Source organism: Ambystoma mexicanum, chromosome 9 (genome assembly GCF_040938575.1).
Source record: "Ambystoma mexicanum isolate Mex_15411 chromosome 9, UKY_AmexF1_1, whole genome shotgun sequence".
Lineage (NCBI taxonomy): Eukaryota > Metazoa > Chordata > Amphibia > Caudata > Ambystomatidae > Ambystoma > Ambystoma mexicanum.
Genome location: NC_090931.1, coordinates 463855555 through 463870812, shown reverse-complemented (window position 1 = coordinate 463870812; position 15258 = coordinate 463855555). Strand labels below are relative to the sequence as shown.

Genomic DNA, 15258 nt, shown 5'->3' with positions numbered 1-15258 from the left:
AGAAGAAGATTGCACGTGTGCAAAGTGCTGCAGAAAATCAACCGGACCACAAAAGTGATGGGTGGAAGGTTTTGAATGAATCTAAACCACTGGCAATTGCTCTGGGCAACCTTCCACACCACCGTATTTTAACCCGTCTGTGCCATTGCAAAAGGGGACCAGCCATGTGCAAATCAGTCAGCAGCTGCCGCCACCGAAGGTAGCAGCCCAGCCCGAACTGCTAGGCCAGGTCCCCTCTGCACAGAAAACCAAGCAACCCCAGACATGTTTCGGCCTTGTTGGACCTCCTCAGTGAGGTGTAGCCTGGTTCCCTGTGGCGCAGCGAGCAAGGGACCCACGTCTGGGCATACCCTCTCTCACAAGGAGAAACAAACTGACCACAAAAGTGATGGATGGAAGGTTTCAAATGAATCTAAACCACTGGCAATTGCTCTGGGCAACCTTCCACACCACTGTTTTTTAGCCCGTCTGCGTCATTGCAAAAGGGGACCAGCCATGTGCAAATCAGTCAGCAGCTGCCGCCACCGAAGGTAGCAGCCCAGCCCAAACTGCTAGGCCAGGTCGCCTCTGCACAGAAAACCAAGCAACCCCAGACATGTTTCGGCCTTGTTGGACCTCCTCAGTGAGGTGCAGCCTGGTTTCCTGTGGCGCAGTGAGCAAGGGACCCACGTCTGGGCATACCCTCTCTCACAAGGAGAAACAAACTGAAAATCAACCGTACAATAATTGTACAGATGCTGAAACATAAGGTAGATTAAGTCATTATAGAAGCTTGCTGAAGCTGGCATTGTATTGAAGCTGAACATCAGTGTTATTAACTTAGTAAGCCAGGACCTGTGCAAAGAAAAAGCAAGAATTGTGTTGCAGCAAGAATAAGCTGAGATCGCTGAAGCGCATGGCGAGTCTGTCTGGCCTGGTATCACAACTGAAGCAGTCAAGGTCAGTTATCTATTCTTGAAAGCTGTGAATGTGCATCCCTGTTAAGGTGCAAAGAAAGAACACCAAGGGTGCTAAGTTCTATTAATTTAAGACATTTCAATGCTGCAAAATGGACCAAATCATTGTCTCCTGTCACGTGGGCCAAGGATGGAAATAGAGTTGAGCTTGGGGTACTAGAAGAATGATAGTGAGTGCCTGAACTCCCATATATTCCCAGAAACAAGAACACTTTGCAAGGCCAAGTTCAAAGACAATCTTCATGGCAGAAGGGATGGGTGTTTAGAGATGTTGGGCTAATTGTTTGGGATGGTAAAGTTATTTCCACCTCCTGGCACCTGGGTCTGAGCTTACGTGCTGCTAAGTGAACCGAATATTCCAGACATGGTACAAGCGTGCTAACCAATTTTAGAGGGTCATATAACAAAGGGCCTTATAGTTTGAAAACCAATGATAAACTGTGTACTTAATAGTGTTGAAGATTACATGTTTTAGAGGTAGGAATAAGTTGTCCACCTGACAGTGGGCAGACTATCAAAATCCTAGTCCCTATAGAAAGTATATTTAGATGTCTCCCTTAACCAATCCCAACCCTTAAGAGGTTTTCTTTTATTTTCCACGTAGTATGAAGTCAACTCTGATGTATTTTTTTTTTAGAAAATCATTGAGAGGCCGAGGGAACATCTATTGATGTCCGTTGTAACTCCCTGTTTTAGATAATTGTTAATAAAACAGTATCTTTGCCATCTTCCTGAGTTGGTTTGGTTATTTGGACTCAGAGCTATTCTGCAACCCCATCCATTGCATACACAATACTTAAGGGCCAAAAAGCTCAATTAGGTTGAACTTATTTCCTCCAATGGAGATCCTTGCTTTTAGATCAAAGTAGGCCTCCACTAAATTGTCCTATAGATTCGGCAAGCTACCAGCATCAGTGGAGAACCTTCAACATCTATTCACAGCCTGCCCCGGAGTGACGAAACTAAGATCTAAGTTCTTTGGAAGGTTTGTGGAGACCACTCCATCCTTATCAGCTGAAGAATGGTGGTTGTTGGTCTTGAGAGGTGACCAAATGGGACTTACAATTGCTGCGGTTGACTTTTTGAAGTAGTGTTTGGAGCAGAACTCCCCTCTGAATAATTGATGTATAGTTTTAACTAAGGAACTGTAAATTATTTCATCGTTTGATTTTCGACAAAAGCACCCTGAATATTTGGCTGCACACTAGACGCCTAAAGGGAGGTCATCTCTCTCTCTCTTGTGCTTTTATTTTCTTTGCTAAAGGTTTTGTAATAAACTAAGTATGCAATAAAAACGATATTTTTAGAAAATGGTGCTATTTACTGCACAAAATCACATTTTTGATTCAAAATTCATTTTACATCAAGTTCCAACTTAAAATAGAAGTTCACAGTTTAGAGTTCAATGCTCTATGTCACCACCATTTTCCACAGTGTTTTCATGATTGCACATATAAGGTTTTCTTGACCAATTTGTCTATCCACCACTCTATTACAAGACAGTGCAGTCAATGTTCCTTGACACAATTTTGTTGCCTGATGCATTTGGATAACAGTGTATCCTTCTTCACAGGCTAAATCGCTGTCCTTTTCAGTTTCATAATATGAATCACAGTGTTCTATTTATCTCCACTCCGTGCCCCTACTCTGCCTTGTGTCAGCACTAAAATGGGTCAGAGTGGGAATTCGAGGCGTAAATGCATTACACCTTCCATTGACGCAGAGGCGTTGCTAGGGGGGGGGGCTTAGGGAGCTATAGCCCCGGGTCTTTCGGTTGAAGCCCCTGGTAGAATCTCTGGGGCTACAACCAAAAGGCTAGCAAGCCCTGAGTCCCGGCAGCCCTGACATTAGCATAGCCCCAGATCTTTTCCAGACCTAGCAACACCCATGCATAACGTCTCAATTTTCCATCCTGAAATGAGACCCATAGTGTGACTCTTTCAACAAAACTTACACCTCTGCTGTACATTTACTGCGGCATCACGTAAGAGCTCATTTTGGAAGTCCACATAGCATAAATAGGTGCGCTAAATGCCTTAATGCCTCAATAGACGCTATGGGGAATTTTCATTGTATTTGAAGGCAGAGAGCGCAGGCATAACAGGAGTTATGTTTCCGCCTACCCTTTGCCCTGCGCCTTCAAAAACAACTTGGTTGCATGCCAGCATGTGATTTTCACACTGGTGTGAAACCATTGATTTCCTATGCAAACCGCCTTCTTTTTGCACCGACACAAATCGGGCAGTTTTTATAGGAAATCATTGTAAACTACACCTGTCAAGCTCACATTGAATGCAGCGTTTACATTTGCAACAAAAAAAGATGCTTTCTGACATGCTGGCATGTCAGTCAGCTTTTATTTTTCATTGTGAACTCTGCTTAACATGCATGCATAGTAATCAGTGTTCACAATGAACATTCAGTGTTATCAGACATGCCAGCATGTTGGGAAGCGTTTAATTGTAATTGTGAGCAACGTCTTCTATGCAAGAATGGCAAGCGGCACTTACAATTACAAGTAAACGCTACCTGGCATGTGAGCATGCCAGGCCACATTTACTGCATTTGCGCTATGGAGTGCAATTGCGGAGGGCAAAAGGTGGCACACAAGCTTTTTGCCCTTTACTTTTGCATTCTGCAGTGCAAATGACAAAAATGTTGTGGCGGGAACCTGGCCACGCTTGAGTGCAAATGTACCAGGACCCCGCCGTCAAATTATGACTAAACGCAACATGAGCTCCATAACGATCAAAGTATGCACTCCTGCTGTAAATGTATGCAGTCTTACATAGTCTGTAAATTGTTTTAAGTTGTCATTTAACCCAATGAGTAAATTGCTATAATTCAATTCATTTACATAGTAAACTGCAACTTGTTATAATTTCATTCAGTCTTACATAGTCTGTAAATGTTAACACCGCAATTTTAAGTTGAGCCCACCTTGCATAGGGGCGGATTCACAAAGAAGTTACTATGAGTAACTTTGACTTAACCTTGTCCTAAACCTGGATAGGCCAATTTCATTCACAAAGAACTTTCTGTGTGTAACTGATTCATTCTTGATCTACTATTGACTTACTACGATTTATGTCAGGAGTAAGTCCGAGTTACTCATAGGAACTTACTAGTTATTCAAAGAGCCATCTCTATGTTTATGTCAAGGGTAAGTAGGAGTAATTCTTTGTGAATTGACTCCATATAGTGTGTATAGTATCTATGTCTTTAAGTTGGCTGCGGCAAGCCGCAGCACAGCCCTGGAAGGCTCCCCAGCTGATGGGACGCCTAGAGGGTAAGGCTTTTTCCTAAAGGGTAAGGTTGATGTGCAAGAGCTTCAGGCTTTAAAAGAAAGGGCGTTTTCTCCACAATGGTGGAGCCAGCACAACCATTCTGAAAGAGAAAAAAAGGCCTATGCTTCGAGTGGTTTCTACATTTAAGGCCTGAAGCTTTCGCTCATTCGCGGGAGCTTCAGGCTTTAGGAAAAATGGCCTTGGTTTCCATTGGCCTCACCTTCTCATCATGAATGGTAGGATCGTCCCCATGCCAGGCATCCCTTCAACCAGGGCTCAAGTCGAGGGTACACGCGGGGGGATGGAGTCCACCCACTTTTTTCACAGGATGGACTCAGTCCCCCCCCCCAGCTAAAATAAGAAACATTGAATGTCCTCTTTGAATTTATGAATTAAAGCCGACCTCGGGGATCGAAAAGCAGTTGTCAGGTTTGCAGGCCGGACCCTTCACCACTGCAATACTGCACTATATACCCTGATGAAAACTAACAAACAACTAGAGGTGAAATGACCCATTTTGGTACTGAAAATCCCAGGGAAAACATTTGTATTGATTCTTGGATTTTAAAACATGCACACATTTTAATGTTTTCAAAAACACTATTAGAAGAAAATATCCTCTTTTGGTTTTGTGTGTGTTGATTTTATGAAAGGCAAATGCTGTTCGTCTCGTGCAATTTAGGTGGTTATGCAAAGACAATTTAATGAAATACCATTTCTCAACTTGATATACTAATTTCTGGTGACATCACATCCCATTGAGTTTGTTGATGAGTCCCCCCACTTAATTTTTAGGACTTGACCCCTGTCTTCAACTAAGAGATGCAGTGATCAACTGAGGATGATCGCTGCATCTCTTAGTTGAAGGAATGCCTTGTGAGGGGCAGCGCCACAATTAAGGCTAAAAACATGTGGCGCTATTCCCCACCAGGCATCCCTTTTATATAAGGGATGCAGGGATTATCACCCTCACACCCTCGGGTGCGAGTGTGATGATCACTGCAAAGGGATGCCTGGCAAGGTTCGCCTGCAGCCCCTTAAGCCGGGGCTCGATAAGGGGGCATTGCCTAATGGGCCAGCAAGCGACCGCCACTGGAAGGCCACGCCCACTTGACGAACACTGGGTTCATTTTCCCATGCCACTAAGGCACTGATCGCATCCCACTTGTTACATTGTGAGGAAGTCTGCGATAAATCAATGCTGCCTTAGATAATGACAATTATTTATTTAAACGTGTCATAATGAAAGTACTCTTAAATAGTGAGTAAGTTATACACCTCTTGTGTTGCGCAGCGATAGTATACCTGATTGATTTATATGTAATGTGATGTAATAATTTTACTTTACAAGAGTTAATCTTATGGTGTATTTTCTTTTGCAGGAACTGGTGCCAGAACACCGTGACGAGGACAGTTTCCTGCCAGGTGCACAATGGTTCTGAGACGGTGGTCCAGAGAGTGTATCAGAGCTGCCGCTGGCCAGGGCCATGCGCAAACCTACTAAGGTAAGCCTTTGTATATATCTGCCTAATTTGCTAAAAAATCAAGTGTTAGAAACTCTTATTTGAATTGTAAAGTTCGAATCTCACATCTCTACAAAAAAACACTTTCCTTTTCAACACAATGCAAACCGGTGCAGGAGCACAAATGTGTAAAGCTATCTTAAGTTTATGTTATTTGTACATTATTTTAATGTTTGGACATATTTTTATATCTATTAAAGCTTGAAATATTTCATTTTCAATCTATTTCATTTTCGATCAGTTGGTTTCAATCTGATCATTACCAATCTAGAAAATAGACACTATGAGGCAATACCGCTCAGATCACCAACCTCTGAAACATGAGATGCTTCATGGTTTTGATGTTATGGAGTGAGGATCTGTCAATTAGAGAGAGATCATTCTACATATTGCTTTATTTTTCCATTTATTTCAGCGCCCAAAGCCCTGAGGCATCTAGGCGCTAGTTACAGGAGGTGCAAGGTACATTGGTGAAGTGCAAGGATAGACATATGGTTACAGATATATAATGGTGTGTGTACACTAACTGGCAAAGCCTCACCTCATGTTACAGGGGGCTAAATAAGGCAGCATAAGAGACAAATAGTTGAAGTTACACAGACTGGCAAAGCCACCCCTCATGTTACAGGGGGTTATATCAGGCTGCGTATAAGTCAAATCGGTACGATTACATAGACTGGCAAAGCCTTGCCTCGTGGATTGAGAGGTAATATCAATCAGGGTGCCATGTAGTAAAGGACTCTGCAGCTAAGTGAATAATAAGCAATGAACATAGAGATAGTCTTACCAACATGAAGGGCACTCTTGTGGCACTCTAAAGCACAAGAGCGAATACGGCTGCATAGATGTAAAAACACCTACATTACATTTTTTACGCATGGCACTCTAGCACAGAAACAAATAAGGCTGCAGAGATGTAAAAACGCCTGAATTCAATTTTTAAACAGGACACTAAGCACAGAAACGAGTACGGCTACAAAGATGTAAAAACGCCTACATTCCATTTTTTAAACAGGGTATCCTGAGCACAGAAACTAATACGGTGCACAGATGTAAAAACGCCTGAATTCAATTATTTTTGCAAGGCAATGTAAGCAATGCATAACATGGAGGTAATTATGTTAAAGGTGGACAGGAAATTATCAATGGACTGTGGGGAAAAGGCACGCAGCGGTTGACGAAACATGCCAAAGTTCAAATTAACAACAACACAAGAATGTGTTAGAAAGGAGGGATACAGTAATGTATAGAATGGAGAAATAGCACAGGCACACCTAATTCACCAGTGTTGTGGGTTATTGAATTAGCATAGCAGTGTCCAGGACATGACTCACAGTATTCTTGGTTGGATCTCATGAGGTGTGGGATTGTGCAGTGGATGGCAGCAAGCTGTGAGTTAGTTCCAGGAGGCAGAGAGGTGACGAAGCATAGGGTGGGAGATGCCTCAGAGCCATCAAGGCCCTGACAAGGCCAGGCAGGGGCTTAGTTCAGGACATTCGTGCGGGGGCCGGCTTTCAGCCTGCCGGCTTCCGATAGGCTGGAAAAAGCACACAGCAGCCAATCAGGAACTTTGTTTGATCTGCTCAATGCCAACCCTCTGAGGTACTCCAATGTCGAGTATGAGGGCAACCATCTGCAAAGGATGAAAATGCAGAGGCCCACACCTGGGTGCGAGAATCTTCTGAGGGTATGTTCGAAATCATTGTGCCCTGTAGATAAGGAATTGTCAATCTGCTATAGGGGCAGATTAGATCAGGGAACACCACCAATGTGCTTCAGTGCCCAGCCGGGCTTACCTTGATGGGAATATGCTTGCGTTGTCCTCTGGTGCAGAAGGGCTCATGTGGGTGAGGTGCGGGGAGTGAGCAATGGGCAGCAATGCTGCTGAAGGAAGCAGGAATGGGGTTCTGGGGAGCTGAACCATTCACTGCATGCTCAAGAACATCTCAGCTCTGGGGTCACACCTAACACAGATCGAAAGTCAGGAATGCATGATCCATATCTGATGGTATGAATGGTTATCTGTGTTATGGGTTGGTGGTCTCCAACCACTTTCCTTTGGGAAGGTGCTCATTTTACATAAATGCTCCCCACACAAAAAAAGTCTTCAATTAGCCATACACCTGGTTTGCTCGCCTTACCTCAAGAGGGAGGACACAGACTACCAATACCCTTCCAAATAGGGGTTGGCATCTTAGACGTGCGGTTGGAAAGTCTTTTTGCCAGAGACGGACATTTGTTTTGTGCTTTATGTTATGGCAAATGCCATAGAAAGGTTGCTTCAGTATCTTCAAATGTCAATTATATAGTTTACAATCATATTAATACATACCTATTTCGGAATGAATTACAGACTTAACCTGTAATACAGACAGGTCTAAAAGTGTGACACTGCAGTCTGTTGATAACATTAAAGTCATCCACTCGAATGTTTGCTGGAATAACTTACAGTTCTTTCCTGCATTTGTCGTGGTGACGGTGTGGTCTTGCTGTAGTGGTGACTGTGTTTCAGAGTTCTGAACGACTGATTACCTTGGTTTAGGGTTCTACTGAGGAATGGATGGAGCACCTTCATAACACAGAGAAGAACTGTGCAATTCCCTCAAGCCATGTGGAACCAGCAGTGGTACCACCCTGATTGGCTTAGTGGAATGGCTAGCATTTGCCCAATCAGATAGGGCAAGCACCATTCTGTGCAATCTGATGGCCAAGGAATTACCTCCTTTCCAGGTAAATGGGTGGTCATTCTCATCCCTGGACCATGCAAACCTTCTCTCCATCATTCCAATGTTTGTATATGTGGGGCTGCCTGTTTTTAGTGTTTGTTATTTTTAATTCTGGTGTTTTGTTTGTAATGCTTTGAGTGTGTATCACTGTGTAAATTGGAAGCACCCGGGTTCTGAGTGCCGGTCTGCTTTCTATGGGTTTTGTGGAGATATTTGGGAGCATGTTATTTGAAGGAGAGAGCCCAGGATCTGATAGACTACAGCACTTTGGTGCTGGTTAGTAACTGATGTGGGGGAGTGTGATTGGTGAGCTTAATTATAGCTCTGTTAGTGTTAAGGTGCTACAGGCTACACCTGTAGCGGTCATTTGTGTAACATTTGTTTGTCTATTGGAAGGTGGTAGGCGATTTTAGAGGGGAGTTGGTTAGTCGGGGTGGGAGGGCAGAGTCCGCTTTACAAGGAAAAACAACCTAGTGTCCTTCTTGTACTCCTGCCACTGGCCTCTTGCAGACAGGTCCTCTACCACTTTCTAACATTGCCAATGTCATCTCTCTCTCTCTCTCCCTCCCTCTCTCTCTCACTCTGTCTTTCTCTCTCTCCCTCTTTTTCTTTCTCTCCCTCTCTTTCCCTCACTATCGATCATAGGCACATGACACCTCATGTGCAACAAAGACTCGTAAGTTGGCAGATGAGTGACGAGGGAAGTCTAGAGACCCCATTCATTACCATAGGCTATGGGAGGCAACTACCTTTGCTTCAGAGAAAGGGCTGCTTGAAATATGATGACCCCAGGCACCCATTTCACCTTTCTTCATACACCGTATGGCAGGCTCTGAGACACTTCGAAACTCACTCTACCTGGCTCAGGCGCTGAACTCAGTGGTCAGCAGGGACCTTTGCCCATCAGTACAATGTCCTTCGGGTCAGCTGATAGTGTTTGGGGCAGTGGGAGATCTATGCCAGTGTCATCCACAGCCCTCAAACTCCACTCACACAGTGCACACAGCCACACAAGAAATTCCTATCCACCAATACTGGCCTTGGCCCCTACTGGTCACCACTTTACTGGTGCTTAGGCTGCTCCATAACAGAGCTTTAAGAATGCTTCTGAAACCCTTCTGGTTGCCCTTCATGATGAAATTAGGAGCAGGAAAGATACAAGTGGTGTGTGGATTCTTCGAATGTATGCACAAAATTGGGTGCACAATACCTTGGCATAAGGTGTCGTGCCTGCGAGAATTTGATGAGAATCACGCTAACAGTCAAAGAAAGAGCGTTTGGATGGGGAATGTGGGACGATCAGTCCAATAACAATGAATGAAAGCTTTGTGTATCAGCTATAATTAAATAACCAAACCAATACAGAGCAGGTATTCAGTATTCTAAAGCCTGCCCTTGCAGGCATAGGGATGGGCTCTCGGGGATTAAGTATGAGATGTTGAAGCAAGAAAGTAACATGAAATGTACATTCATTTGAAACAGATTTATTTTCTGCACAAGACAAATGTAGCTTTTATTACGAGTGTAACATGTGTTTTGGCGCTAGCTTCGCAATCCTAATTGCCTTGTATTCTCTTCCCTTAAATTTGGAATGCCCAAGATGGGTTTCACCGCACATTCAGGCAAAGGCGGGTCTCCACACATTTTCCCCCAAAATGTCACTAAACGTGCAGATTAGCAACACATAAACTGTTCAGTGAGCCTGAAACATGTACAACTAGAAGAGTTCGGCACACAACATCAATCTGTGTGTGCCACCTGCAGGCTCCTTTTATCACTGCCGCTTGTCTTCCTATTGCAGCAAATACAAAAAGTATAAAACAGTTCAGCCAGTAGCCACGAAGTGGTGTTTTTCCGGTGTCCATTTAAAAGCAAAAACCTGATATCCGGGGGGTTGAAACCTAAATCCTTAAAACCTAAGTATATCTGCTGCCAAATCGGGCACTTGTGTTGTTCATATGTTTGCTCATACCCGATGACCAGCAGAACGTGTGCACAGACTAGACATTCTATAGTTGTATGGACATTTGAACATAGGAAGGTAAGACATAAATGATGATGAAATGTAAAATGGTCGTGTGTAGCATCCTTCTGCTATTTTGATGGCCTCACTGATGATAGTGCAAGATCCCCTTCTCTGTCCCAGGCCTCCCAATCCTGTGAATGCCCCCGATTCTTCAGACATTTTACCTGGATAATAGGTAAGCCTTCTTAAAGTCCTGGCCTGAGCCGTGTGGCAGCTGTGTTGTCTTGCTAGACACCCTATAAGGTTGACTGCATTGCGCCAGTAAATCCGGCAACCACGAAACGGAATTACTGCCCCGGCCACTTGATCTGCCGGAATTACCGGCAGATTACAAGTGGCGAGAATAACGCTAAATCCCCATTCCATGGAGTCCCGTTGGACTCTAGGGCGTGATTGCCGGTAATACCAGCTGTTTTTTGCAAGTGAGGTGCCTGGCCTACCTCCAGACGTAACTCAGGCACCCCACTGGTAAACTTGTACTCTGCCGGCGCTGGTCCGTAAATGTGCCAGTAAATCTATTTACCGGCACGTCAATTCCAGACCGGCAGGGTTGTAATGAGGCCTGATGTCACTTCCAGGACAACCTTGCATTTCTAACCCCCTTTCAGTGCTGCAACTGGATTCTACTTTTAAAGAGGCCTGCAGGATGAATCCAGTTTACTAAGAGCACTGTTTGGTGGTATTCAGTGGTCAGATTTTCATTTATCTTTATTAGTTTGGCTCCTCTGTTTCAGATTATCTGCAATTACGTATTCTGTCATTGAATAAAATGATGGAAAGTCTTACGGTGAGAGTTGTGGTCATACATTTAAACATTCAAAATTACTGTGATGGGGCAGGAGGATGAGTGCTCCTTTGGTTATAATATATATCCAGTGCTATATAGTGCGAAACAAAATAAAATGCCATTTTTGATGCACAAAGAGGAGATCTGTGAGTGCTACTTCTTAACGACTAAACATTATTCCTAGATGTACATGTTCTTAGCCTACAACTGACTAACGCAAGAACTCAGGTGAAGCTTGCCAGACAAGGCTGAGGAAACAGAAAACACAAAGCAATCGATATATGTCTTGGTATGCATAACAGTCATTAAATGCAGGCCAGGTCAATTCATCTTCACTTAGTACATTCCACTTGGAATAAATGACCTCCGCCCTAGCAGAAAGGGTAAGGATGTGCTATATCCAATCTTCACTCCTTTGTTGTACAATTGTTTTCCAATGTTTTAGTATCTCCTGGCTACCATAAGGGCCCTGTGTAGAAGTGGTGTACGAGATGCCGAGTTCATTAGGAAACATCCCAAGACACAAAGCAAAATGAGGTCCAGGGATCAACACTAGTGTAATCATTTTTATCCTCTTCTGGATGCTCTCCCGAAGGGTGTGATCAAGCTGCCACTAATATGATATCTGTATAAGTGTGTGACCCCAGTAGCCATTATGTCATCCCCAGACATGACTTATGTTTACAGTTTAACGTCCTACCAGGTATACTAGAGTACGATTATTATGTTTTGATTAGAGGTGTAGAAGATTAAAAAGTCACCTCTACTTGTTGTTGGAACTTTGTGTTCCAGCAGCTGTCAGGAATGCAAATACGACCTTTGAACCTGCCCTGCTGCACCTGCAGGACTGGTGCTGGATAGGTCAGGAGACTGGTCACAGAAAAGGTACTTATGTAAAACTGCACTATGTTTTTGCCATGGAGCATTATAAAAGGGAGGTCTGATTTGCAGGCCTCCCTTGCTGAAACAAAAATATGTGCATGATTTGCTTAAAAGAAATTTTAAAAACTAGGTTTCACAACCTTACACATGTCATTCCATCAACTATTCCAAGACAAAAATGATTGTACACCACCTTTCTAATGGTCTGGCTCATCCTCAAGGTGAGCAAATCCATCTGCTTGGAGTGTTGAGATGCAGGCTTAGGCGGTATGTCCATATGTGTTCTCTATAGAGATATAGACCAATGCCAAAGTTTAAAATGCTTCTCAAATGTGGCCCAATCCGTTTCTCTTCCCATCAGCCACTTCCTAACCCCTTCTGAGTTTCGCTGTGCGGAAACTGCTCCAAATCCAGATTCACATGTGCCTGCCTGGCATCTGAGCCACTGCCCATAATCTAGGAACTCTAGAACCGAGGCCATGCACAAACCATCTTTCACAAGCTGAAAAGCTGTTTGGCATGCAAAAGCCATAGATGTGTTAGAATGGATTTCTAAATTTTTCTTTGGTGAACAGAGGTTTAGGTAGCTACCATTGTTAGTGAAACAGGGATCACTTATGGGAAGATAACCAGACCAATTCACAGGAACTTGGAGAGCAGTCAAGGCTAAGTCTCAGGAGTAGTGGGGCTGATCAGAGGTCTTTGATGAGCACACACAGTGAAACACCAAGAATTACCCTTAGACAGTATTATACAAAAATATACAATTCATTAGGCCCGAGAATAAACATAAGTGAATAATGCAATTCAATACTAAAAACACCACTCAAACAACACTCTTTGTAAAATATATGCAGTCACTAGAGTCAATGCGGTAAAGGGTTAAACTCTGCCAATTCCTGTAAGGAAAAATGGCAGGCAATCTTTATAGCATAGACAATCTTCAGAAATAGAAAAGCCTAACTTTTAAGTCCAACCTTGCGATGACTGGAGCCTTGTGTTCAATGTTCGATGCGCAGATACAAGCGCTCAGTCATGCATAAAAGTCACAGAGTACCGGTCTAAGGAGCTGTCAAATTTAGGGACAGGATTCTGAAGGGTGAAAACAGGTTCCAAGAGTCAGGGGAGTATCTGCTGTGATGAACAAAGCTATTCTCAACTTTTGGATGGCTTTAAATAGTGGAGGCTACCCAAGTCAAAGGGAGGACCACATGGGATCCTCCATGCATTTAATGCAATGGATGAACAAGGGGCCACTGATAAGTGGATTCAGTACTCACCACCCATAGCTCAGTTTTGGTCCAAACTTGGCAGGTCTGGAAGGGGTCATCAGAGGTTTGATTTTCCGCCCTCAGTCCAGCTTCAAAGTGCAAAGGCACTACGGTGCAGATGGGGGTCCAGTTTACAACAGGAGCTGTACCTCTCGTCTTGGTTGTAGAACAAAGAAAACACAGATGCATATGGTCTCGGAGCACAAGAAGGAACAAAACAAAAACTGCCTTCAGCGATGTTCAGTGTGGCACAGTGACATAGGGGCACCCAACTCTCGCAGTCTGATGCAACCTTCTCTGTCGAAGCCCAAAGCAGCTGGAACAATGTAATTCAGCAAAAAGGTGCTCCGCAGTGCAAGCTAGGATTCCCCAAAGTTTCAGGGTAAAACTCAATGTGATGGCGCTCCTGTATGGGTGCCAAGGTTCGAGCTGGACAGTCCACTGGTTGGTCCAGAAACACTTCCAAACAAACTCTTTTGCAGGGAAAAAAAGGAGGCATGAGAGTGATTATTCCCACTACTCTACAGGTTTGAAGCACCTTTGCAGGTCTTCTGAGATTTGAGCGCAAAGCAGGGCTCTACTGGAACAAACCCGGGCTCATGGAGCAAACATTCTTCAGCGCGGTTCTGGATAGTCCATGGATCTGCTCTACTCTTCTGGATACTTGGCTCTGTCTACAGGTCGATTCGGGCCTGTCTAGATATGTAGGTCTGCATTCAGGACCCCTCCTCATATCCACAAGTCCTGTGAGTGCTCGCACCCAGCCGGCCAATGAGGGGATCTGCCCCATTCATGCACGCCAGTATTGGTCCAATCTGGACCACTGTGGCACTCATGTTCTCATGCACACCAGACAGCCTGGCACCAGTAGTGTGGATTGGGACCAAACAGTCCAAACCCACTTCCTGGGTACCCACACATGTGATCTACAGTAGACTGCAAAAGAAGCAGCTTTTGCGGGAAACTGCATGCCCAAATAAGGAAGTCCCAGGTCACGAAGACCAGGGGGAAGGCCAATGGACAAAATGGATAAAGGAATAGACAAAAGACCTTGTGGCATAGCCATGAAGGACCCCAGCCACTGTCATGAGCCAAACACGGTAAGTGCGGTATAGATCAGTAAAAAGTTATGAAAATACATGAAAAAGCTCCTGATGCCACAAGTTCATTCCTAGGCACATTGTCCAGTCATCAAAATGTTTTTAGTGGATGACGAGGGCCAGAAAACACAAGGACCCCATTCCCTGGTACAGTAATGTACTTTGCACAATTACAACATTTTACCAAAAGAGGCAACAAAGTTTCTCAGTACTGACAGCCTAAAAGACATGTCAGTTTCCATGTAACAATGAGCGAAAGTTCAGGGGAGCACAGCTGAGGGCTGTGCTCCACTGGCAAAAGTCAGGTCAGGATGCTAAAACAAAAAGCAAAAAGTTTGGCGGGTCCAAAAATAATGAGGGAAAGTTGCCCTTAGAGAAATATTCCCTAACAACATGAAGTGGAGCCCCCTGTCAGATATAACTTCCTGGCAGGAGCCCAACTGAGATCATTGTCCCTTTCTCTCACAAGACCAACCAACCACAGTTAGTGAGATTAACAGGTCTCTGTTTCCCCTCCAGATTTATTAGCCTCTTGCAAAGATCAGGAGGATCACACTGATTACTTATTTTTACAATTGCAAGGGGCCAGTAAATATGATCTGAAAATGGTCACACGTTCCAGTCACCTTTAACTGACCAGTCAGAATTTCAGGAGCAAAGTCTGGTAGGAAGCTCGTGTGGGCTTTGAGAACAACCCTCC

At 44.1% G+C, this 15258-nt stretch overlaps 1 protein-coding gene across 4 annotated transcripts in view; it reads left to right on the top strand.

The window, feature by feature from the left end:
- COL26A1 (collagen type XXVI alpha 1 chain) overlaps positions 1–15258 on the top strand; it is a 1569010-nt gene that overhangs the window by 404931 nt on the left and 1148821 nt on the right. For all 4 annotated transcript variants that reach the window (XM_069614996.1, XM_069614997.1, XM_069614995.1 and 1 more), the window contains exon 2: positions 5626–5748. In XM_069614996.1, coding sequence (XP_069471097.1) covers positions 5626–5748 — 123 coding nt within the window. The remainder of the gene's footprint in view (positions 1–5625; positions 5749–15258) is intronic.